At 43.0% G+C, this 26,469-nt stretch overlaps 1 protein-coding gene across 1 annotated transcript in view; it reads left to right on the top strand.

The window, feature by feature from the left end:
• SLC15A5 (solute carrier family 15 member 5) overlaps window positions 1-26,469 on the top strand; it is a 55,150-nt gene that overhangs the window by 5,841 nt on the left and 22,840 nt on the right. The window contains exons 3-6 of the mRNA XM_083572897.1: window positions 13,376-13,545; window positions 17,086-17,306; window positions 18,606-18,792; window positions 24,968-25,156. Of these exons, the coding sequence (XP_083429023.1) occupies window positions 13,376-13,545; window positions 17,086-17,306; window positions 18,606-18,792; window positions 24,968-25,156 (767 nt within the window). The remainder of the gene's footprint in view (window positions 1-13,375; window positions 13,546-17,085; window positions 17,307-18,605; window positions 18,793-24,967; window positions 25,157-26,469) is intronic.

The raw sequence follows: 26,469 nt of genomic DNA, 5'->3' as shown, positions 1-26,469 counted from the left end.
ATGAATGATCGCATTGTCGAACACTAGCCAACCTCTTTCTGGGTTAATAAATAGTACAGGGAGCCTAGCTGCAATGACTTACAAACTTTGAATAGCTCCATATAGATTTCCTGCAGAGGTCATAATAAATGCCTATTCCTCTGCATGGCTCTCATCTGCATTGATATGAAACACATACATTTTAGTTACTTCTGATTAAAATACTTTCCCAAAGGCGTTACCGTCTGCATACCATTTTTTAAAAACAACAGCAGAGAGCCTTGTGGCGCCACGAAGGCTCACAAATTTATTATAACAAAGAGACCAAGTCACAGGAACCCAATTACAAAGCATATTATTTTTGTAACTGGGTCCCCGAGACTTGGGCTTTCTGTTATTTTCATTTGGGGACCCCCTCTTCTGTTTTCTTGTAACAAATTTATCCTGACATAAGTTTCACAGCAGTTTCACAGCTGAGTTCATCAATGCATACGCACACGGCTGGGAGGAGGGAATTGTAAGCAGTGGAGTCAGAGCAAAAAAAAATTCAGAAAAGTACATATACTGATAATTGCATGATTGAACTATGGCCATTCACAAAACAGTTGTTGGCCACACAGGTGTCCTGGCATTGGCAAGTCAATTGATATCTATAGTGTAATGAAAATTGCTTATCTCTATGCACTAATACCACTGAACTTTTTAATATTGATAATTAAATTATCAGTAGAAATATATTGGCTTTCTTCCATTGTGGGACAGTTTTCTAAGTATATTTTCAGTGCTTCCATAACCACCCCCTCCTCCCCAATTATATTGATATCTCCGTCATTGGATTAAATCCAAACATTCTTAAATATAGCAGCTTTGCAGAAGGTAGCAAGATGGTTTGGTTCCTCTGAGCAAATTCCTTCTCCTTGACCTACGCAAAGGAGAGAATAAGGAAGCAAAAAAAAAAAAAAAAACCACATTCCCTTTTGAAATAAATAAATAAAATTCCAGGTTTTAATCCTTAATTAGCAACATCATTTTGATTAAATAAGACTCTGGAGAATTAAGTCTGAAGACCAATCTGAGCGATAGCTCAAGAGAATTTATTGTACTGCAGCCCTAGTAATTCAGAGGAGCCTTTCTCTCTCTCCTTTTTTCTTTTTTGTTTAATCAAAGTGACACTTTCTGGTGTTGATTACAAAGGGAAAGATTAATGCATATAAAATGTACCCTTGGGGTAAACCGAGTGGGGCGGTGCTTGGGGCTTTTGCTGGGCAAAGGAAGGCAGGTAATAAAAAGCTAATTTCTCCGGCACTGCGTGGTTTGAAGAAAGGACACATGGCTCCGATCTTAAATCTAGCATAATGAAGTTTAGTCTTTGGCCTCTTCATTGTAAGTGCACGTAATTATAGCTCAGGCCTTCTTTTTACTTGATAGCCGGTCATAAGGATGTGTCTAATTTAGCTATATGCTTTGAGAAGATAATTCACTGGCAATGAAGGCCTTTACGTTGACCATCAATTCTGCATCCAGAGTGTTGTCTGCCTTTACGATCACCAAGTCAAGGAGAAAGGAGGCGATGAGGTATTGGCTGGTCCCCTCACATGCAGGCCTGCAGCCCAGACATAGGCTGCATCCACATCACAGTTTGTTCCATTTTCCCAACGCCTCTCTAACTGTTAATTTCTGCATTGTATCTGAGCCAAAAGCCACTTTCAGAAAACTATGGGGGTGTAAATGCGCGTTTAGAGCTCATTTCTGTGTTATCTGATTCCAGAAAAATCCATTGGCTGCTCTCTTAACCCAGAAAACTGCAGGGGTAAAGCGATGAAATTTCGGGTAGTAGATTGGCATGCAGTTCTTTCTTTCTGTTTTCATGGGGTAGTAGTGGCATTACCCCATGATATTTGCTGTTGTGCCACACTGTGCCCACTGATGCGATTGAAATAGAGCACAACATGCTGGTATAGGAAACTCCCCATTTACGATGCGTTTATGTGAAATTGCATATGCAGTGGGTACCTCGGGTTACAGACAGTTCAGGTTACAGACGCTTCAGGTTACAGACTCTGCTAACCCAGAAATAGTACCTCGGGTTAAGAACTTTACCTCAGGATTAGAACAGAAATCACATGGTGGCAGCAGGAGGCCCCATTAGCTAAAGTGGTGCTTCAGGTAAAGAACAGTTTCAGGTTAAGAACGGACCTCCGGAACGAATTAAATACTTTACCCGAGGTACCACTATATTTGAAACACCATTGGAAAAGCCTGAAACACTCTAAACCTCTGGAAACCTTGGAAACCCCTTTTAAAAACCAGCAGCACATCCCAAACACCAAACTCCATCATAATTGCTCCCTCCAAATCTCCTTGCTCAAACTCTAACTCTCCACAGGCCTCAATGGTCGGTGCAAGGAATCCTGAGATTGCACTTGCAAAGGCTCATGCAATTACTAGGTGCTGTTTTCATGCATTTTTTGCCTTTTCTAGACTTTTTTGGGGCTGTTTTTGCCATTTTTAAAGTCACTTCTGGCTTTGGTGCGATGTATAGGTGCGCAGTCACACATCAATTGGTCATCGCCTGTATATCAGTCAAAACCCCACAGTTCCATATCACAAAATGTGCTGCGGTGTGAAAGCAACGTTAGAAAACAGGACAGAAGCACTAGCCTTACAGTGGTACCTCGGGTTAAGAACTTAATTTGTTCTGAAGGTCCGTTCTTAACCTGAAACTGTTCTTAACCTGAGGTACCACTTTAGCTAATGGGGCCTCCCACTGCCTCCGCACCACCGCTGCACGATTTCTGTTCTCATCCTGAAGCAAAGTTCTTAACCCGAGGTACTATTTCTGGGTTAGCGGAGTCTGTAACCTGAAGCATCTGTGACCTGAAGCATCTATAACCTGAGGTTCCACTGTATAATCAGGAAAAAACTATGCAATATTCTTCACGTCTGAATGCACCCATAGCTATCTGCACTTTAGAAGCTTAAAATGCAGTGAGATTGTATTTGTCTGCCACCTTTCACATTGCATTTGCCGAGAGGAGCCAGAGATGTCTTCACCTGATGTGCATTACCTTTTTGGTTTCCCCACACCTACAACCCCTTCAAACACCTGTTCATGAAGTTGTTGTTGTCTGAGCATGTGTAATGGCTGTCTCAAATGACACACCTCAGTTAGGCTGAAAAGCGAAAACTGTAATAGTAAAATAAAAAAAAAATCAATCTTTTGAATTGGCAAGCACATTGCGTGGCGAGTTCCCGCCTCCCCCCCCCCCCGAGGAAATAAAGACACAGGACACAAGAATTCAGGTTAATGGGTCAAATTAGGCCACAACTTTATTGATTACAGGAATTGAGCGGTATTGGCTTAGGCATTGGTCCTAACTACTAACCGGCTAGAGGCCGGAAGGATTAATCACCAGAGGGAGGAGTCCTGCACGTCAACTAGGACCTCCCCTGGGCGTCACCACGTGGGGGCGTGCCGTGGGCCCACACCTCCTTAGGCTTAGGGCAAGGCCACGCCCCCCCCGAAATCCTTTACCGGACTACCCTTGCTTGGGGGAAGGTGATGGCGCTCCTTCCCCCCTTCATTTGCACAACAATAGGACAGTATCCCTACCAATGCCTAACCGCCAATACCGAAGAGTTGTGACGGTTTGCTATGAGGTAAGCGAAAACCAAATGGCTGGAGCCAATCTGCCATTTGGGAAAATTCCTATCAGGCCCCTTGACGGCGACCAACCGTAGTTCATAGCAACGTCAGAGAACCTATCTTAACAGGGTGGGATGGGTGGGAAAAACCGGGTCAGCTGCAGCAGCGGAAGAAAAGAGGAGGATCCTCGGCTGCAGCAGGTTTAAATAGCTGAGGCCCCGCCCCCGGAGCCAGCCGATTGGCTGGCCCGGGGTATGACACGGGCGGGGATTCCCTTAGGTATCACAGGGGCTGGAGCTAGCCCCCGTGAATGTGGGGAAGGGGCATGCCGCCCGCAACCCCACCTCCTTGTTTATCGCGGAAGTGGCTTTGCAAAATTAATGCTTATGGAAACTGAAGGTTCTAAGCATCGTCTTAAAGGGGGGTGGTTCTCCCTTCTCTCTCTCTCTGAAAAAGAAAGCATGCTTCTGGCTGTGTCCCCCCCCCCCTTTTTTTTAAAAAGAGCTGAGTCATTGTTGCAGGATCAAGGATTCCACCGCTCCGAGCAAACCTTGGGCTTTGAATCCTATATCATTGTCTTCAGGTTAATTTTTAGCTGTTGGAAGACTTGCTTAGCAATGCCATGCTTATATATTGTTGAAAAGGTTTCTAACCCACCCTTCAACTGAGAAGTCTCCTGCTCTGGCTTTTAAATGGCCAATAAAAACAAGTCAGTCCCTGCTCTCAGGCTAGCAATCTTAAAGACGCAATGAAAGACCTAAGCAGCATGATAAGTAATTGGTCCAATGCAGCACTCCTTGTTCTTCTCCCTGTTCAGTAGTAAGAAACTACGCAGTTGCCACACTCCTTGACAGCAGTCTCAGCAGATATATGGAATGCGTGAAAATAGTATGATTTTTGTAGAGTTCTGTTGATTATTATTTTTAATGCCTCCCCGTTTTCCCTTCTTTTTAGCTCATGTCCTATGTTTGTACTCCTTCTGTGAACTATGATACATTAGTTAACATATTATTTATATTTACTTTCCATCAAAATGTGATTCACCCGATTATGTTTTATTGTTTTCTAAACTATGGGGGAAATTAATAGAGAGTATTTAAGAAACAAAACAGTAAAGGTGAAACTAGATACAGTGGTACCTCGGGTTAAGAACTTAATTCGTCCCGGAGGTCCGTTCTTAACCTGAAACTGTTCTTAACCTGAGGTACCACTTTAGCTAATGGGGCCTCCCACTGCCACCGCATGATCTCTGTTCTCATCCTGAAGCAAAGTTCTTAACCCGAGGTACTATTTCTGGGTTAGCGGAGTCTGTAACCTGAAGCATCTGTAATCTGAGGTACCACTGTGTTCTGAAAAACACAGGGCTGTTATTGAAGGCAGTAGTCCTCTGCTCAATGCTGCCTTCTCTCACCTGTAACACGGGGTATTGATATTGATATAGGGTGGAATTCATTCTTTCTGTTCCAGTCATTCTTTCTGTGCAATCATTCTAGACAGAACAATTCCCCCTTTGCTCCCTTTGCATGCTGTCCTGGGGATTCCCCTGACCCCTTTACCCAATTTTTGGGGGTGCAGTATGCACATGAGTGGAGGAGAGGGAGGAATGCCCTCTTGCAGGGCTTCTGCTGACAGAACCAGTTGGGTCAATCTCACCCATAGGGTGGCATTCAAGTAAGTCCTACTTAGAGTAGGCCCCTTGGAATTACTGAATCTAAGTTAGTCATGCCCATCAGCTTCAGTGGGTTTGCTCTGAGAAGGACTAATGTTGAATACCACCCATCACGACAAACTGGATGGATGAAAGAAAGTACCCTCAGAACCATTTGTTTTTTCATTGAAGCATAGAAGTACAAGTGCAATTGGAAGAGATTTGAATCAGGGAACTAAAGTACTTTAGACCATTAGGAAAACCAAATTTCACGTTGTGCAGTGGAGAGGGAATCCTATGTATTGGTTGCATCTATGATAAAATCTCACCAAACAGCATGGAATTTTTCAGGATCCTCCAAGCCTACGGCAACATGTAATTTATGAGTTGCTTTTTCAGCTGACGCTGAACTCCATATATTTTATACCACAATGAGAGTCGCAAGTCCCATAAGGTTTTCCATTTTTCCATAATTTTAACGTATGTAATTCATTGTCCCAAGTTCTGGTGATGGCCACCAGCATAGTTTGTTTTGAACTGGGTGTGTGTGAAGAGATTTTTCATCTCAAGGGCCACATTCCCTCGTAGAGAACTTTATAGGGGCCGTGTTCCAGTGATGGAGAGGGCCAGAGGCAAGAGTGGACAGGGATTTGACTCAGTTTTTGTACAGTTGGTTACATTTCATCCAATCAAACCTAATAGGTTTCTACACTCGCAGGGTGATGTTAAACTACATTTTTTTGCAGAGTAGTCCATTGAAATGAATGGACATGACTTAGACTGTGTTCACACCCCTGCCTACTGTGCACTCACGTTTCCAAAATGCATACGTATCCTGCGCTTTGTTGCAGAATACTGTTGTTTGCTGCATTGTTCCTCAAACCAGTTTCCTGATAATTGGAGTCCGTAAGCCATTCCTAGTTCATCTCTAGTCCTTGGGGTAAACAGAAACAAATGAAGCCAGGCTGGTGTGAACAGCTAGGTGTGGGAAGAGCTGTAAAATGCACCAGAAAAACAACTTCGCTGCACTCTGAGGGGGGACACACCCTGAGTCATGTTCATTAATTTCAGTGGGTCTATTCTGCATAAATTGCAGTTGACTACCACCCACCCACATCCAGGCAAGTGGGAGGCATGATCAGAACATGCCTTCTATTATTTCACATTTGTGGAGAGGGGAAGATGTGCAGAAAAGAGGGTGCCTCTTTTTTGACATTATGTGCGGGTAGGTGTAATGTCTTGTTGTTTTTGTTTAGTCATTTAGTTGTGTCCGACTCTTTGTGACCCCATGGACCAGAGCACGCCAGGCACTCCTGTCTTCCACTGCCTCCCGCAGTTTGGTCAAACTCATGCTGGTAGCTTTGAGAACACTACCCAACCATTTCGTCCTCTGTCGTTCCCTTCTCCTTGTGCCCTCCATCTTTCCCTTTTTTTTTTTTTTTACTAATCTTTTTATTGATATTTTGGAAACGACATCAAACAATACAAAAAAGAAAAAAGACTGAAAAGAAAAAAAAGCAAACAAACAAACAAACAACAACAACAACAAACAACGCCTATAAACATAAAACAGACAAACCAACATAACATCACTCAATTGACTTCCTTCCATCTCGGTTTAGGCAAAATAAACTCATCGCTTATCTGCAGATTGTATTATATCAGCTCTTTACATCGCAGGTTTTAGATTCCGCCCACTGTGATTTTGGTAATACCTAGATTGATTTCAATGTAACTTAGAAATTTATTCCAGTCGTTCGTAAACTTAACGATTTTTTGATGCCTAATTTTTTGTGACATTCTAGCTAATTCTATATACTCATATAATTTCATTTGCCATTCTCTAATGGTGGGGATATTGGAAGTTTTCCAGTTTTGCGCTAACAAAATCCTGGCGGCCACCATTGCATATTGAAAGAATGTTTGGTCTTCATTTTTGATCTCCTCTCCGATCATACCTAAAAGGAACGCTTCAGGTTTTTTGGGGAAGGTGTATTTCAGTATTCTTTTTAATTCATCGTAAATTTGTCCCCAAAATCTTTTCACTTCGTCACAGGTCCACCACATGTGAAAGAAATTACCCTCTTTAGTTTTACATTTCCAGCATGTGCTGTCTCCGGTCTTATACATCTTCCCCAGTTTTGCCGGGGTGATGTACCAACGATACATCATTTTCTCCATGTTTTCTCGGAGAGCAGCACATGCTGTGAACTTCATACCTTTCTTCCAAAGTTTTACCCATCTGTCAAACTCCAGATTATATCCAAGGTCTCTGGCCCATTTGACCATGACTCCTTTCACCTCTTCATCTTTAGTATCCCAGTCTAACAGTTGGTTATACATTTTGGATAAAAGTTTAGTATTACTTTCTAAGATTTCCACCTGGTACCTGGACTTTTTTTCACTCATTCCTATTTTTTTATGATCGTACCATAACGCATTAATTTGGTGAAATTGTATCCATCCAGTTAATTTATCCGTTAGCTCTTCGTACGGTCTAATTTTCCACCCTCTTTCTGATTTAACTAGGAGATCTTCGTATGTCCATCTTTCACATTCCAGATTTAACTTTTTTATTGTTAAGATATCAATTGGTGAAAGCCACCAAGGGGTGTCTCTTTCAATCAGCTTTTTGTTCCTGTTCCAAACTTCTAATAACGAGCCTCTAATGATATGATTAGAGAAGCCTCTATGGATCTTTCCTTTATCATGCCACAAATAAGCATGCCAGCCGAATCTAATGTCAATCTTACCAATGTTACCAATCTTATAGTCTGGAACCCCTGTTCCCTAAGAGTTCCTCCTCTTCTGCCGCATCTTTTCCCACCGCGGCTTCTTCCTCATCAACTTCTTCTTCCTCTTCTTTCTCATCTTTCTCACTTCCCCTCTCCTTCTTTCTTCTTCTCTCATCTTTACTTTCCCCCCTGTCTCCTAACCTGATTTCGGCCTTGCCAAGCTCCTTCTCATACCTTCTTAGAAATTTCTCCACCTCTTGAGTGTCCGTCAACTTAAATTTTTTATCTTTATAGAAGAAGGTGACCCCTTCAGGGAACTCCCATCTATATTGTATGTCATTTCTTTTTAGGACACCTACCACTTGTCTGTACCCTTCTCTTTTACGTAACAACCTAACTGGTATTTCTTTGTAAATAATAATAGGTCTACCTTCAATTATAAGTTTTTTTTGGTAGCTCGTTTTCAGGATTAAATTTTTCATCTCAATTGAATTAAAGATCACTAAACAATCTCCAAGGAGTTTCCTTGACTTGATTTGTTGCGGTTTCACCTTTATTCTAAATGCATTCTCTATAGAGAAGGCCACATCTTCTTCTTTTATTCCCAGCCACTTAGATAATTCTTTAGTCATTTTTTCTTTTATATCTTCATTCATCTCCTCACCTACTCCCCTAAATTTTAAATGAAGCTGTTTCTGACGCATTTCTGTCATAGCTAGATTATCCCAAATCCTTTCTTGTATTTTGTTTACTTCTCTCATTTCTTCCTTTATTTTTTCTGTCTCTTTTTTCTGTTCTCTCATCTCTTTCTGCATTTTTTTATTAGATTCTTCAATTATTTTAGATTTAGCTGACAGCTCTTGGATCTTAATTGAGAGTTCTCCAACTGCCCCCTCTATCTTTTTATCAATCATCTCTTGCATTTCTCCTAATTTGTTTTCCATGTGTAATTCGTTTTGTTTAAATTCTTCTTTTATTTTTAACCATAGAATGTCTAGGTCTTTAATTTCTTTAATTTCTTCTTGACGTGATGACTTCCTTTCCCCTGGAGTCCCTCCCCCCTTTTTCCCATCTCTCCCTGACATACTCAGGCAAATCTCTCCCTTAAAGGGCTCACAGTCTTTTTGTTTTGTTTTGTTTTTCCTAGAATCTCCAGAAACAAAGAAACAAACCTCTTTTGTAAGCTTCAGGAAGTTCCTTTTACACAGCTTATTGGGTCCAGTTCCCAACACCCTTAGAAAAAACCAGAGGCGGGGCCCAAAATTCTTCCACTGTATCAATATTTGTTGTATACTCAATATTACCTCCCAACTTAATTTAATTACTCTACATATATACACGTGAGAGGGAGAGAGTAGAGAAAAAGAAGAGAAAAAAAAATAAAAATAAAATACCATTAATTGGACACTTTAAATCCTTCTAATCTCGTGACCCCGATATTAAATTATAACAATTTCCACTGATTGACAACCTTGGATAACCCACTGTACCCACTGTATAGAATCAAATGGTCAAATAAATCAAATAACCAAATATCTCTGTTATATCTAAATGGTTCCAAATATTGTCTTAAGGAATGTGGGAGTGTTTTTATAATAAAGCAAGTCCCCCCCCCCCCGAATTATATCCAATTATAGTCAAACAAACTTTAACCTATTACAACTAAATTATAACCAAAATTGTAACCAAAATTGTAACCAAAAAAGAACTCAGTCTACTTCAAAAATAAGGCTCCACCAGGATTCTTCCATCCGGGCCTTAACGGTTCTGTTCTCTTCAGCCGCTTGTCGGCCCAATCCAATATCGAAAATAGGGAAACGTCCGAAATGTAGTCCAAAAAAAAAAAAAAAAGAAAAAAGAAAAAAAAAGAAAAAAAGAAAGAAGGGGAATCCCCAACAGTTATCAATTCCAATGTGCAGCGCGAATGGGCGAAGCTTGTATCCACAGATTATATCAGGGATTTAATTAAAGTCATAAGAAGAAGTGAAGAGAGAAAAAAGAAAGGGGAAAGTGGGACTTTCCTCTAATCCTTACGTATATCCAGTTCAGGGGAACAGTGGGCGAAAAAATTGAAGTAAAGTGAAGTGAAATGAGTAAAGTGAAGTGAAATGCCCTCCATCTTTCCCAACATCAGGGTCATTTCCAGGGAGTCTTCTCTTCTCATGAGGTGGCCAAAGTATTAGAGCCTCAGCTTCAGGATCTGTCCTTCCAGTGAGCACTCAGGGCTGATTTCCTTCAGAATGGAGAGGTTTGATCTTCTTGCAGTCCATGGGACTCTCAAGAGTCTCCTCCAGCACCATAATTCAAAAGCATCAGTTCTTCGGCGATCAGCCTTCTTTATGGTCCAGCTCTCACTTCCATACATCACTATTGGGAAAACCATAGCTTTAACTATACGGACCTTTGTCAGAAAGGTGATGTCTCTGCTTTTTAAGATGCTGTCTAGGTTTGTCTTCACTTTTCTCCCAAGAAGCAGATGTCTTTTAATTTCATGGCTGCTGTCACCATCTGCAGTGATCATGGAGCCCAAGAAAGTAAAATCTCTCACTGCCTCCATTTCTTCCCCTTCTATTTGCCAGGAGGTGATGGGACCAGTGGCCATGGTCTTATTCTGTCTTAAACAGAACTCTGGCTCCGGCCTGGTGGAACGCTCTGCCTCATGAGACCAGGGCCCTGCAGGATCTGATTTCTTTCCGCAGGGCCTGTAAGACAGAGTTGTTCCGTCTGGCCTTTGGCTTGGAGCCAATTTGATTCCCTCCCTCTCTTTCTTTTTTCTTTTCCTTCTCCTCCTGCGATGAGGTTGCATTTTAATATTTTAATGTTCCATTATTTTAATGTTGTTTTTTATTTTTGTTTTTAAGTTGTAATCATTCATCTTGTTTTTATTATTGCTTGTAAGCCACTCTGAGCCCGGCCTTGGCTGGGGAGGGCGGGGTATAAATAAAAAATTATTATTATTATTATTATTATTATTATTATTATTATTATTATTATTATTAAATTACCCCCTGATGACAATGTATTTATTTATTGGGTTTATATCCCCTCCTTTTTCTCCAAGGGTCTCAAAGTGCCATGTATGACTCCCACCCATCTCATTTAACCCCCACAACAACCCTGTGAGGTAGATTAGGCTGAGAGGGTGTAACTGGCCCAAGGTCACCCAGTGTGCTTCACAGCCAAGTGGGGATTTGAACCCGACCCCCCACCACGTCCTAGTACAACGCTCTAACCATGGCACCACAATGGCTCTAAATTGAGTATACAAGATTCTCTTCATTTCTGTGAGCGAAGTCAGAAATGTTACTCATCCTTGTTCCTTGTGGCAAACTTGAGCCATCTTCAAGCCAAGCGAGATAAGCTCACATGGCTGATTTTCAATACAAATGTGTGCCTCTGCGTGCGTGTGTTTAATGGGAGCCAAAATGGTCCTAAGTAAATAAACATTGACATTTTCAGAGCTTTCAATGGTGACCTTGGGGAAACTCCGTTTCCTGGTGCTCCCGACATTTTGATACCACCCTGACAGCCGCCAAAGGGTTCTCGGTAGTGTTAAATTTACTCAAATTGGGTCTGTCATTGTTTTCTCCCCCTTTGGCTGCCTGCTGTCTGTATTCCGCCAGGCTCTCTGTGTGGATGTTCTGCTCTGCTCTGACTCATCCGCTGTCATTCTTTGCTCTAACAAGATGAAAGATGATTTTGCTCAAAGTTAAAGCCAACCTGGGGATTCTTATGGTCTCTCTGGGCTTCCAACTTGTAAAGGTTCTGCCCTGACCTTTTGGAGTCCCTAAATAACTCTTGATCTCAAATTACTGAGGGGGGGGCAGCTTCAGAATTATGGCTGTCAGTATGATTAAATAAATCTTCTTTGATTAATTGTATGAATTTTAATTGACTGATTATTGGACGAAAGCAACATGAACTTCCATAGGAACAAAAAGATAGTTCTGGAGGAAGGAAAGCTTACTTTCTTTGTAGCTTGACGTCTGTGTCAGAGATGTTAAGAGGCATCCTCTACTGTGTGTGTGGGGGGGGGGATGCCTCTTCTTCAGATGGCAACTGTCACTTGCAATTCTTGTACAGTGGTACCTCGGGTTAAGAACTTAATTCGTTCTGGAGGTCCGTTCTTAACCTGAAACTGTTCTTAACCTGAGGTACCACTTTAGCTAATGGGGCCTCCCACTGCCACAGCGCCGCCACCGCACGATTTCTGTTCTCATCCTGAAGCAAAGTTCTTAACCCGAGATACTATTTCTGGGTTAGCAGGGTCTGTAACCTGAAGCGTCTGTAACCTGAAGCGTCTGTAACCCAAGGTTTTAAACACTTTTTTAAAAAAAGCACCAGTGCCTGATTTTTTTAAAACTGGGGCACCTTTTTAACTGGTTGATTGACTAAACATTGCAGCAGATAAGCATATTTTCCTCGAATAGCAAACTCTGGTGGATGGGAAAACAACCTCCACAAAATGGTAGGAGTTTCTATATACTTGAGAGATTCATGAGATACATAGAAATAAATCTATCTATCTATCATCTATCATCTATCATCTATCATCATCTATCTATCATCTATCATCTATCTATATCTATCTATCTATCTAATCTATCTATCTATCTGTAAATATTAAAAAATATATTTCTTTGGTAGGTTCTCCCTTTTTCATTGCATGTGCATCCCATATCGCCTGCATGATTTCGAACAATGAAGGCGGATGAAGAATGTCGGAGAGTAGGGGACGGTTTGCTCTGTTTTTAAAGTGTTGAGATGAATTCTAAATTAGTAGGATCATCTTATAGGTAGCGGGTGTTGCAGTTAGTGTTATCATATCATTACTGTAAAATAAATTGGATGCGGCAATGGATTAGAAGCTGCAATAGATTATGCTATTAGTTTGGGGGGGTTATCGGGTGATTTGGTGATGCCAATAAATATTTGACTCCAATGCACATGGAATTATTTTCTTCGACACTTCTGTGACTCTTTGGCCAAACCATTCAATTTCCTGGTTATAAACAGAGAGGATACATGACATGAAAATAGCCAACCAGGGAAGGGAACACAGAGGCACTTCTTAATGCCCATGCACACACAAAAATGGAGTGCACTTATAAGATCTTGAAATAACAAAATTCCATCTGAGCTTCTACGATGGTTTTTGTTGATTAACGGGAGTAATTTGGTGTAGCTTGGGACTTGTTGCCTTTAAATATGGAAACAATGGACCTGATTTTCCCCAAAACTATAGTCCAGAAAGAGTGTAATTTTAAAACAAACTAATATCTTCTAATGAATAGTGGTTCTTCTTCCCATCCCTTCAAAAATGACTCTTGTGGACATTTCTTTCTTTTCTTTTCTTTTCTCCTGTAGGTTTTATTGGCTGGAAAATTTAAGTTCTGCCATTGTCTTGGTCATCATTTCATACATCCAGCAGTCGGTGGCCAAAAACCTTGGCTTTCTCATCCCCTTTGTGTCTGTCCTGATGGCGCTGATCACCATCCATATGGCGCGCAGTGAAATGATTTACCAGCCCCCAAAAGGTAACCCAGTAAATTACGGGGAAAATCCTTGGTGGTGGTGGTTAAATTCGCAGCACAGGAGAGAAAGAAAATCTTTGAAATTCTAAAAATTGCAGGTTTAAATCCATTTAATTTGTACTCAGCGGTGTCCAAAAGCATATATTCCAGTGTGAAATATTATTGCCGGGGTACGTATTGCAGTCTGGCATATCAAGGCCACCTGGGAAAGTCTTGGAGGCCCTGAGTATCGCCATTAGCTTAAGATGGCCATGTATCTACGTACATTACAGTTCTGTGTTTGAAGGGCAGTCTGTCAGTTTGCATTTACTTGGTGCTGAAAGTATTGATCTGATGTGTAGAGATCTTTCCTATTCTAATTAATTCAAGAGGGTTCTGGAAGCTTCTCTGTGTGAAAGAAACAAGCAGAAGGTTCATGGTGCTTGGGTTATTCCTTCAGAGAAGCTGAGTACAGCTGGCTTAAACTGATTCTGTTATCTCTTCTGTCAAGGTCTTGCTGACTATAAAAGTAAGGCCAGAAGGAGCCTCTGTTTCACTTTCTCTTTCTATCTCTTTTCCTTCTGGTGTGGTGTTCTGTACAAAGTATGCTTAGTGTTAATGTTTAGACTTATTATAAGTTATTGTAGGTTTAAGTTAAGTCTGCTGCAACTGGATTTCTTATGGACAGTGCCAATCCTGAATGTATTGGATTTGTGACCATTATGCTCATTTGCCTTCAGTAGCAGTAAAGCTCTGCTGGATGAAATATTAACTGCCTCTGGTCTATTTTGGGGGAATCTTGCAATGTGTTTAAGTTTTTACTCTGCTAACTATACATTGGAGTTCTGCTCTGGCTCAATATTGAGTAGAATTTCATAACACAGTCTGGCCCAAGTCCAGTTCAGAGATAAAGAAACCTAACAGTGGAAGGAGGACATGGACAATTGACTAAGTAGGGCCGCAGGCCACCTAGTCAAAGTGTGACAATGCATGCTGGGCTTCCAACCAGCCACTCTAGTGGTGTCATCAGTGGAAGCAGGGCTAGCTCAAGACGTTTTGCTGCCCGAGGCGAAGGACAAGATAGCACCCTTCCATAAGGCATGTACAGAAGCCAAGTTGAATTGTAGTTGAACCTTTCTCTGATACTGGTGAAAGGAGAGTATCTTCCACTGTACTTCTGGGCAGTAGGCTAGGGTAGGGGTATTTCTGTCCCTTCTCCGCCCTCAGCATCTGCCACCTGAGGCAGCTTCAGTCTGTCTCATTGTAGGGCCGGCCTTGAGTGAAAGTGGTGCTGGACTGACCGGGTTTATTACCAGCCTGCTTCCAATCCATTTAATATCATTATATCTGCCTTTACCTTTTGGCTGCCTTTGCTGTTTGCATTCTGGGATGACAGAGAAGGCAGTAAGAACTTCTATGGCAGAACAGGCCCTTAAGTCTGTGTGTTGTGTTGTTTTGACTGCCGGCAAGTATGCTAATGTCTTGGCGTTCTTACCCATATTTGCTTAAAAATAAATCTTGTTAATTTCTGTTAATTTTTCAAGACAGCAAATAGAGTATATCTTGGCCACTAAGAACAGGACAAGACTTTCTTGAGAAAACACCACTCGTTTCTTCCCACCCCACCCCCTTGGTTACCTTCAATCTGGTATTTTGTTATATATAGCAGACGAAATGAGCAGCTTCGATTCTGCTGCTAACAAAGGTGCCTGTGTTCCTTCCAATTAGAATGGGGCATATAGGAAAGAGATACTGGAGGTTTATTGTAGCAAACAAACAGCACTGTGCCAAAAAAATGAAAATTAAAATAAACCTTGCACATTTTATTTCAACCATTCTTCATAAACTTATGAGAACAGAAATTGCATTGGAAAAATTATGAAAGAGGGGAACAAATTTCGGTGCAACTTTCATAGGCAAGTATGGCTGTCTTCAGAAACACTCCCATTGGATGGGTGGGAGTGACATGTGCAGTTGTTTACCACAATGCCTATGGCCAAACCTCACATCTGTAGCCAATAAAGTTGTGGCCTTATTTGATCCCAAACCAATATGCCGTGTGTTGTCTCGTTATTTTTACCTTAGGGAACAGGGTGGTCATGGGGCCTCGATACGCAAATGGTCATAGTGTAGTTCATCTTTAAAAATGAGTTGTTTAAGATCAGCCTGCGGAGTTGTAGTGGCACTGGGATTTAAGTTTCCTAGGTTTGCATTCAGCACTACTTCCTCTAGAATTGCACAAGTCTTCATTTTTGCTGCAGTTTGGTTTGCACTTTTTTATGTTGCTGGCATTCTTCTCCTGCTTCACTGTTTCCCTTTTAGGAGGCAGCTTGAGTGCTGCATGGTTAGCTCCTTTCCCCCCTCTTCTTAATAGCTGAGTTTATAACCTTATTTTGGCTTCTTCCAATCAGATGAGTCGTCTGGAATTCTTCCCCCAAGTCAATAATTCAAGTCCATAGGTGACCTTAAAGAAATGATTGCATTTTATTTTAAGGTAGCTTTTCTCTCCCTTTCCAAATGTGGGCCATGCATATGTCAAGCAGGGATTTCATTTGCATTTCTTCACCTAGCTGTAATTTTGACAATTGGCAGTTGACCAAAGATTGGGAGAAGGGGAGGGGAATCATCTAGAGAGCCATGTAGACTTTTTAAGAACCGTAATTAAGTAATATAGATTAGTTCAAGGTCAGAGGAATAGAATACTGGAGCCAAGATTTTTCAGGAGAAAGAGCGAGAAGAGAGGAGTATCTCTTGCAAAACATTCTAATCTTATCCTGTAATGTAGCCACCAAAGTCCAACAACTGTGTGTATATTTGGGTAGGTATGTATTACACATATATACTCGCTACTCCAGAGCCAACTCCAATTTATATATGGAGCTGTAAAGGTAAAGGACCCCTGGACGGTTAAGTTCAGTCAAAGGCAACTATGGGCTTGCAGTGCTCATCTTGCTTTCAGGCCAAGGGAGCTGGCGTTTGTCCACAGACAGCTTTTTGGGTCGTGTGGCCAGCATGACTAAACCACTTCTGGTGCAATGGGACACTGTGACAGAAACCAGAGCGCACAGAAACGCCATTTACCTTCCCGCCACAGTGGTACCTATTTATCTACTCGCACTGGTGTGCTTTCAAACTGCTAGGTTGGCAGAAGCTGGGGCAGAGCAATGGGAGCTCAACCCATCACACAGATTCGAACCGCCAACCTTCCCGCCACAGTGGTACCTATTTATCTACTCGCACTGGTGTGCTTTCAAACTGCTAGGTTGGCAGAAGCTGGGGCAGAGCAATGGGAGCTCAACCCATCACACAGATTCGAACCGCCAACCTTCCAATCGGCAAGCTCAAGAGACTCAGTGGATTAGACCATAGCGCCACTATTCGTACAGCTCTTTGCAAGGGTTTGTTAGGGGTCCTTGGTGTTGTCTGGAGACCTCAGCTCCTTCCCAGAGTTGCAATCTCAGAAAATGTTGTGATAATTTTCCCAGGGGGTTGGGCTTCCATCTCTACAATTCAATGATTCAATGACTCTGTTGTGGTTTATTGCCTTCTCTCGCTTTTCCATAGGTAATGGCCTGTTGACAGTCTGTGGCGTCGTTGCTAATGCACTGAGAGTATGTTGTGTAAAATGCCGCTACTTCAGTGGGGATGTCACAAACTGGCTAGACCATGCCAAGGAGAACTACGGCGGCCAGTACAGCGAAACTCAAGTGGAAAGCACAAAATTGCTTGTCCGTCTCTTCCCTTTCATTGCCTTCCAAATCCTCTATAGGATATGTGTTGTACAGGTAAGGGTGTGACTCCTCATAGTTCTAAATCCATTTTTTGAAATGCAATCCCAGAGCAGGCAGATTTATAATATAATGCATACCCTCCAACACGCTGCAACGAAAAATGGGAAAGCCATCTTCCAAGGCCTCACTTCTGTGTGAGTCACATGACCCACGCGAGATCGCAACTTCGGAAAAACATTTTTTTCAGGCATGGCACCCAAAAAACATGTGTTTTGAGGTGCCACATGAGATTGCGGCCTGGAAAAAGCATTTTTTGGGGGGTGAGATCATGACATGGTATTATGATACCCCAAATGGCCGCCATGCTCTTATGGGAAAAAACTAGATTTCCCTGTTTTTCTGGGGCAGTTGAAGGACATAACAGCTACTATAGGTCATTGTACCACAAGATCCTGTCATACTTCAACGCTGTGTCTGATTCAATCTAAAACTACTGTTTCGCTCATGATCTCGTAAATTTGAAAGGTGACCACTCACAGCCTTGTAGTTTTGAAAGCGGGCAATGGCTGTGGTTCTACCGGGAACTGCCCTTGCAGGCAGTGGCGTAGCGTAGGTTGTCAGCACCCGGGGCAAGGCAAGTAATTTGCGCCCCCTAACCCGTGGATTTGCGCCCCCTAACCCATGGATTTGCTCTAACCCCAGATGTTGCGCCCGGTGCGGCCCGCCCCCCCCTGCACCCCCCACGCTACGCCACTGCTTGCAGGCTCTTTGGAGATGCGGCAGCAGATTCTGAAGTACATGGAAGTATCTTGGAACTGAATTTTTAAGTGCCCTCTGCAGGGCAATATGGTTATAGGAAAAAAGGAGGGAATGAAATAATCAAGAGGTTGGAGCACATCTTTCTGGTGAGGAAAGGCAAAAACGCTTGCAACTTTTTAGTACAGAAAACCAAAAGCAAATACTGAGATGATTTTTGGTTTGTAGGATTATGGCTGGCGATAGAGAAAGGATCCTCCATCCCTAATTCTAGAATTTGGGGTCCTACACTGAGGCAGCCTGGCAATGACTTCAGAACTGAGAAAAGGGTGTTCTTCACACAATGCATAATCTGAATTTATAGAATTCACTTTCATGGAAGGAGGAGACAGCCCCTTGCTTTGGCAATCCTTACAAAAAAGTAAATAAATTGTGCCTGCTTCAACCATAGCCTTCTCATTTCTCCTATATCAACCTAGAATAAAGCATTCACCTTTAAAATGGGCATGGACAAAACAGGGAGAACTGTTCCCCCTATAAACAGAAGCCGATTATGCCATCAAGCAAATGTTATGGTCTTTCCCCCTTTTGACGTAGATACCATCAGGATATTATCTGCAAGCAATGAATTCAAATTTGAATCTGAATGGGTTTCTCTTGCCAGTAGCAGCCATGAATGTGATAAGCATCCTGCCATTCTTAATTCTGGCTCCTGTGCTGGAGTGTCTCAACACTTGTCTCTTTAGTCCTGAAACAAGTGGACGATTCTCTGCAGTCTGTATTGGTGAGTACTAATATACGCTAATTTTCATGTGCAAGAGCTATTGGGTTTTGTGTTTCTTGGCAGCCAAACAGTATTTGTAAATTTAATGAATTGTTTTGAGGTGATGCGGAGGATCTGTTAACTAAAACGCTTGGGTATAATTGATCGTGGCTTCATTGATTCTTACCTTTCTTGACAGTATATCTGTAAGGTGGTGCCTTCATTATGAAGCACGTCTTCAGTACCTGAGCAATGTGTGGTTTTACGCTGGGAAAACATTACAGTTATTTTGTTCATTGCGTTTTGCAGCTTTCCTTTCCTCCCAAAGAGATCTTAAACACCTTGTACCTTCACAACAATCCTTGCAAGGTAGGCTAGGCTGAGAGATAATGGTATGCCCCATGCCATCCAGCAAACTCACAGCTGAGCAGAGATCTGACATTTTCTGCGAGCTACATAGAGAATTTTGTTGCTGGGTCGCCAATATCAGTACTGTAAATAAATAAAACTAAATATGGGTTTTCCGCATCTAAGCCCAAGGTTTTGCCACCAGCTTTGTTAAACACCACCTTGCACTGAATTAAGAAGTACGGGGGGTGGGGGGAACATCATCTGAAAAGGGATCTATTAACACCATTCAGGGAAGCAGAATTGGCGTCAGTGGTCAGACCTTCACAGACTACGTTGGCAACCCTATCTTCCATCCTATCAGTCCCAATGGGCACCAGTCAACAATGCCGTTCAAGCGTAGTGTAGACGAAATGGGGGAGGATGTGATTGCCACTCCATACCTCCCCATCATTTCTGACAAGAGCTGCCCAATAGTGAAATGGGCTCCCTTTGAAGATGATGGACTCTCCTTCATGGAAGGTTTGTAAACAGAGGTTGGGTCGCCATCTGTCTGGGATTCTTTGGCTGCGAATCCTGCATTGCATGGCAAGTTCCCGCCTCCCACCAGCAGAAATAAAGACACAAGACAACATAATTAAGGTTAATGGGCTAAAATTGGCCACAACTTTATTGGTTACAGGTGATGAGCGGTATTGGCCTTAGGCATTGGTCCTAACGACTATCCGGCTTCAGTCCATCAGCCTGAAGGCCGGGAAGGGTTAACACCAGCAGGCGGAGCCCTGCTGATGCACATCAACTAGGGGTCACCACTTGGGGGTGGCCACGCCCTCCAGAGTCCTTTACCGGACTACCCTTCATTATCCAGGGGAGGTGATGGCGCCATTCATCTACATAACAATACCCCTACCAATGCCTAACCGCCACTCGAGCGAAGCTCACCGCCAATACCCTCAGACCTGCAACCAATCCCTAATCCCAGCAGATATGTCAGCCAGCCAAACATCGTTTCCCTCATTGGAAAGATGTACGCCATCCTCGCAGTAGAGGGCCACCTTGCTGTATTGGATGTTAGGGTGGTCAATGACTCGTCCCCCCAGCTTTGCTACTCTACAAGCCACCGAGCATTCCAGAATCTTTCTGGATTTGTTTATAGCAATAGGGCATCTGCAATCCCTCCAAATGCACCTTTCTAATAGTGACGGCCAAATTATGACCAGCTTCGGAAAAGAAATCCTCAATTCATCAAAATCATTGTAAATGTTCCACATTATGTCCACACCCATCCTATAAGCCAAATCATTTTCTCCCAATTGGATAACTAAAGCATCCAGTGGGCCTTCTTTGGCGGCTCTAGCTTTTACTGCCAGCAGGAATTCTGCCCAACGCATTCCACGGCGGGTGATCCAGCAAATCTCCAAGTTCGGCAGCAAAGAGGATGCTCCTCTGCCGCGCTTGCCTTAAATGCGGCAAGCCACACCCCCTGAGCCAGCCGATTGGCTGGCCAGGGAAATGACACGGCAGAGGATCCCCTGTTCGTGCGGAGCTGGGAGCGAGCCTCTCCGCAAGTGTTGGGGGTGTGAAGCCCGCAACACCACCTCCTCCCAAGGTCGGAAGTGGCTTTGCAGAGGGTTGGACTAGATGACTTTGTGATTCTATGAATTCGATGATTCACCAACTCATTCATTTAGCTCTTCTTCTCGCAGCCGGCTGCTCCACCAGGCGGCAAATGTATTTTTTGGATTGGAAACTATGGATGTTGGGGGGGGTGTTCTCAAAATAATATGCTTGTACTGCCTTTCCAGCACTACCATGTCATCCACTGAAAGACATTTGATCCTACTCCAAAGGGCATGACAGTCTTTTGCATGCAATTTTCACATTTAGACCTTGCCTAAAGCACCGAATGTATTTGCTCCAATTTGGAACCTTCTGAATATTTAGGCGCAGCTGTGTGTTTTGGGAGTGAGAATAGGATTCTATTTGTGGCCTGCTTCCTGGTCTTCAACTGCGCTGTTGACCAAGGTTGTTACACGAAAGAATCCTCATCCCATTCTGTTGAGTTATGAAGGAGAAGTATGGAGAGGAAAGCGATAATCCATCAAACTTCAATCCAAGCAGTGGTCTGGTGAACTAGAGGTGGGGGAAATGTCTCCAATACAGATGCAATCAAACACCTATGCATAGTATAGGGTAGTGGCAAAGGCACCAAAGTCCCAGGGTCAAATCCTGCTCCTGCTGCATGATCACAAGGTGGCCTTGGGACAAAGACTCAGTTTCCACCAGCACTGTCTGCAATTTGAGGATAACCCTGACCTGACTTACAGGTAGAGATGGGGAATAGATTCACTTTGAATTTTAATGGGAACTTATCTAACTCTGACTTATGAATACATTGTCCACACTTCTACTCATCCCACTGCTTTCTCCCAGGGAAAATCTGCTCTTTACTGCTGACTCGGAACAATAACAACAGCAACAATTTATTAATTATACCCAACCCTGCTCATTTGACTGTGTTGCCCCAGCCACTCTGAGCAACCCTGATGAGCGGACATCAATCATTTTTTTCCATGGGTTGACATTTGCTCCGATCCAGCGGTAAAGAGTAAGGGAAGTGGCAGGGCAAACAGGAAGATGCTTGGACCCATGCCTGGAAAGCACTGAACAAGCGGAAAACCTCAAGGACCCATGCTTTCTATGTGTAGATGAGCCCTTAGGCTAGAATCAAGGTGCTGATTCTAGTGTATAAATCCCTAGACAGCCTGGAGCCTGCATACCTGAAAGATCATCTCACCCCTTATATACCCAACTGATCACTGCATTCTGCAGCTGAGACCCTCCTGCAATGCTGTGCACAATGTAGGAATTGGAATTCCCTCCTCTTGAATATTAGATAGGCACCATCTCTGTTGACTTTTCGACCACCTACTGTGAAGATCTTCCTCTTCCAGCAAGTTTTTAAGTAGAGCTCTTCATCAGTTTTTAACATGCATCATCATTTGTGTGTTTGCCACCCAGGTCTCCTTTGGAAGGAAGCGTGGGACAGAAATTTAAGAAATAAAACCATACCTATCAAATAAGATGAGCCTTCCAAGCACTGGCTTGGACCATGAACTTACATCCTTGCATTGTCTGACCTATCTTAATAATAATAATAATAATAATAATAATAATAATAATAATAATAATTATTATTATTATTATTATTATTATTATTATTATTATTATTATTATTTTATTTGTACCCCGCCCTTCCAAGTTCAAAAACTGGACTCAGGGTGGCTAACAACAAATTTAAAACACATTGAAACACTTAATTATAAAAGCAGCATAAAATACAGTATAAAAACATGAATAACAATAAAAATCAAAAATCAATCAGATAATCCCCAGGGCTAGCTGGCTGAATTGGTCCTACTTGGGCCAGCGAGGAGGTCAGGGGAGAATTAGCTGTGGGGTCTCAGAGCGGGTGATCTTCATAAAAGGGGAGGGGGAGGGAAGGGAAGGGAAGGGAAATAAAAGATCAGGCTGAATTCAAATTAAAGCCAGGTGGAATAGCTCTGTCCTACAGGCCTGATGGAAGGAGATTAAATCCTGAAAGGCCCTAGTCTCATGGGACAGAGCATTCCACCAGGTCAGAGCCATCACTGAAAAGTTGCTGGCCCTGGTAGAGGATAGTCTGACTTCCTTAGAGCCCGGGACCTCTAAACTATGGTTATTCACAGACTTTAAGGTCTTCTGCAGGGCATACCAGGAGAGGCAGTCCCGTAGATACAAGGGCCCTAAGCCCTCATTGAGGTTTCCAACACAGGGATTCCTTTTGGACCCTTCAGACCTCAGTTCTAAGATTCAGTGAACACAGGGAAGAGATGCAAATTTCCTCCTTTCTGCATGAAACAACTGAGCTGCTTGTCCAATTTGAAACTCTTCCCATCCTGCCTCGCAGTTTAAAACAGACGTGCACGCTTAGGAATTGATGTTTCCTGTTCTCCTAGTATTTAATTCAGGACCCCAATTGCATGTGGCGCAGCCAGTGCCAAAAGACAGGAAGTATTAATCTGACTAGAATTAGCCTCATTAAGTTTGTTGTAAAGCTTTGTGCAAAGTAGAAGCACATGAAACAGAAGGTGGCAATTACTTGGGATTTTGAAATAAAACAGTTTCTCCACTGAACCATAGGAAAGGAAGTTCAGATAGCAATGATGGTGGTTCTCCAAGTTGCAGCTTGGAAGTTCTGAAGTCTAATGATGCTGCAAAAGTTTGAGAGGTTAAACATTTCAAAAGGTATCTGGCGTGGCACTGCGAAAGCTTTTTATAAAAGAATGTTTGGGAGGAACTATAGTTAATGGGCATAAGAAGAGAAGCTATCCCTGGAATGCTTCCTTTGGTATGTAAGTGGAAGAATCTGGGGCAAGTTGTGGACCTTCAAGAGAAGATGTGATGCTCTGTCAAGTTGTCATGGCTGAGATGGAAGGAATCTGGTCCTACCACCCTATCTGGGTTATCTTACTGCAGGAACCTTTTTCCCTTTAAGGGCCACAGTCCTTATTGGGGAGCCCCATACTTGTGGTGGGTGGAGCCAGAGGAGAATGTGGGTGGGGCAATGGATGTCTACAATAACCAAGTATGTGTGTACACATACTTGCACACACCTCTGTCTCTACCTCCCAGTCAGTCAAAAGCCCCCATGGAGGGTCAGGGGTTGGTCTACTATGAAACTAAGGAAGCTTAAGCTTCCAGACCCTCCAAGTGTCCCTATTTTCCAGGGACAGTCCCAAAGCCGTCCTGGTTTCTGATTTGAGCCTAGAATGTCCCACTTTTCCTTATGTTGGCCCTATTTTCATCAGAGAAATATTGGAGGGTATGGAAGTGACCCCTGGGCCAAGGAAATATGTAACTGTACAACCTTTAGAAGACTTCTAAAGGCAGCCCTATATGAGGAGGTGCTTAATGTTTTATTATGTTTTTATATGTGTTTGTGGCTGCCCAGAGTGCCTGGGTATGCAGATAGGTATAATTATTATTATTATTAATGGCATCCCTATGAGCTTCAGCACCTCTACTCTCAGAGGGGCCCAGAAGCTACTTTACTCCTTATCCCAGCTCCTCTTTCTGTAAAGAAAATTACGAAGATTACTCATAATGATAATGATAATAAATCAATTGTTAATTGTGTCCTCTGACTGAATATGGAATAATAGATGCAAGAAAATACCTACAAGCTGTATTGTTTTGTATTTGTTATCAATTGTTAGACAGATAGATACAGGGCTTTTTTTTCTAGCAAAAAAGGTGCCAGAACTAGTTGACCTTTTTTTTACGGGGGAGCCCTAAAAAACCTTCTCTTCTTACGCCTCCACTGAGCCGCACCAATCGTGCCACCCGCAGCCTCTGTCGTGCAGCCCCGAGTGCTGTGCCACCATTCCACAATGCTACAGAGGTACCGAAATGCATCAAAGTGGTGCCGGAACTCAGTTCTGTTGAATTCTGGATGAAAAAAAGTCATAGGTAGGTAGGTAGGTAGGCAGGTGAAGGTCAGAGAGTGTTTAGCTGTGGAGGTGTGATATTTGGGAACAAAGCCAGAAGTGAGGCCTCACTTCTGCTAGCCATGGATGGCCTACATGCAAGTAGACATGTGACTAGAGTTACCCTGTTTGGTGAGAAATGACCTCCTTTTGCAGGCTGAAAATCTAGGATTGCAGAGATTCAATTCTGAGTTTCTAATATTTATCAGAGTACAAAATGGAGTGTGTTCATTGTCTTCCAGTATATCAGGCGCAATTCCAAAAGCAAGGTATGGTTTTATAAATGATTCTTTGCCTGCTTTGTGCCTTTTTGTACCTAGTTGTAGGTTACGCATCTGCCACCCTCTCTGTGATGGTTGCTGGGTTTTTAGAGGTACACAGGAAGCATTTCCCTTTGGTGGAACAGACTCTTTCAGGCAAAGTCCTCCTCGTCTCCTCCATGCCGTGCATCCATCTGGCCCCACAATACATCTTCCTCGGCTTGGCAGAAGCTCTGGCGACTCCCACCTGTAAGGGGACTCTTTTGTTTCGTTTCCTAGCCTAAAAAGCAACCGGCTTCAACGCAGGATGACATCTGTTTGAACAGGGACAGCCAAAGCACCTTCCGTCGCAATCTTCGCCCCTGGCGCTGTTCCACAGCCTCTCTGAGCAGTCTCATTCATCACTGGCATGGAAAGAGTTTAATTTGTCATTCTTGTGGTTGCCGCTCGCCGAACAAGTGTTCTTTGCGGTCACGAGAAAATCCTTAATTTAATACCCCCAGTGGGACTTTCCATCCATTTAGAGAAAGGCAGGACCTCCCATGCTAGAGCGTAAAGCAAGTTCAGAGATGCCACGCCATGGGGCTCAGTGGCCAAGAAGATGTCCTTCCCTGTAGTAGTAGTAGTAGTAGAGAACCAGTGTGGTGTAGTGGTTAAGAGCAGTGGACTTGTAATCTGGTGAACCGGGTTCGCTTCCCCGCTCCTCCACATGCAGCTGCTGGGTGACCTTGGGCCAGTCACACTTCTCTGAAGTCTCTCAGCCCCACTCACCTCACAGAGTGTTTGTTGTGGGGGAGGAAGGGAAAGGAGAATGTTAGCTGCTTTGAGACTCCTTAGGGTAGTGATAAAGCGGGATATCAAATCCAAACTCCTCCTCTTCTAGTAGTAGTAGTAGTAGTAGTAGTAGTAGTAGTAGTCGTCATTTATATGATCTGACTGGGTTACCCCAGCCACTCTGGACGGCTTCCAACAAAACACTGTAAGACATCAAACATTAAAAAGCTTCCCTATACAGGGCTGCCTTCAGATGCATTCTAAAAGTCAGGTGTTTCTTTCCTTGACATCTGATGGGAAGGCGCTCCACAGGGTGGGCGCCACTACCAAGAAGGCCCTCTGCCTGGTTCCCTGTAACTTCACTTCTCACAGTGAAGGAACTGCCAAAAGGCCCTCAAAGCTGGATCTCAGTGTCAGGGCTGAACAATGGGAGTGGAGGTGCTTCTTCAGGTATACAGGGCCAAGACCATTTAGAGCTTTAAAGATCAGCACCAAAACTTTGAATCGTGCTCAGAAACATACTAGGAGTCAATGTAGATCCATTAGGACTGGTATGATAAGGTCTCGGCAGCCACTGCCAGTCACCAGTCTAGCTGCCGCATTCTGGATTAGCTGTAGTTTCTGAGTCATCTTCAGAGGTAGTCCCACGTAGAGTGTAATAGTTCAGTGGCAATTTAAGGCTTGACCTGGAGGCTTTTCCTATGGGTCAGTCTCACACAGCAGCACCCATCTTGAATGCTACAGATTTAACACAAGATTAGGGGAACCTGTAGCTCTGCCGGTGCTGT

The sequence above is a fragment of the Podarcis filfolensis genome (genome assembly GCF_964270895.1).
Source record: "Podarcis filfolensis genome assembly, chromosome: 10".
NCBI classification, from domain to species: Eukaryota; Metazoa; Chordata; class Lepidosauria; order Squamata; family Lacertidae; genus Podarcis; species Podarcis filfolensis.
The sequence above is the reverse complement of the archived record's forward strand: the minus strand, read 5'-3'. Positions and strand labels throughout refer to the sequence as shown.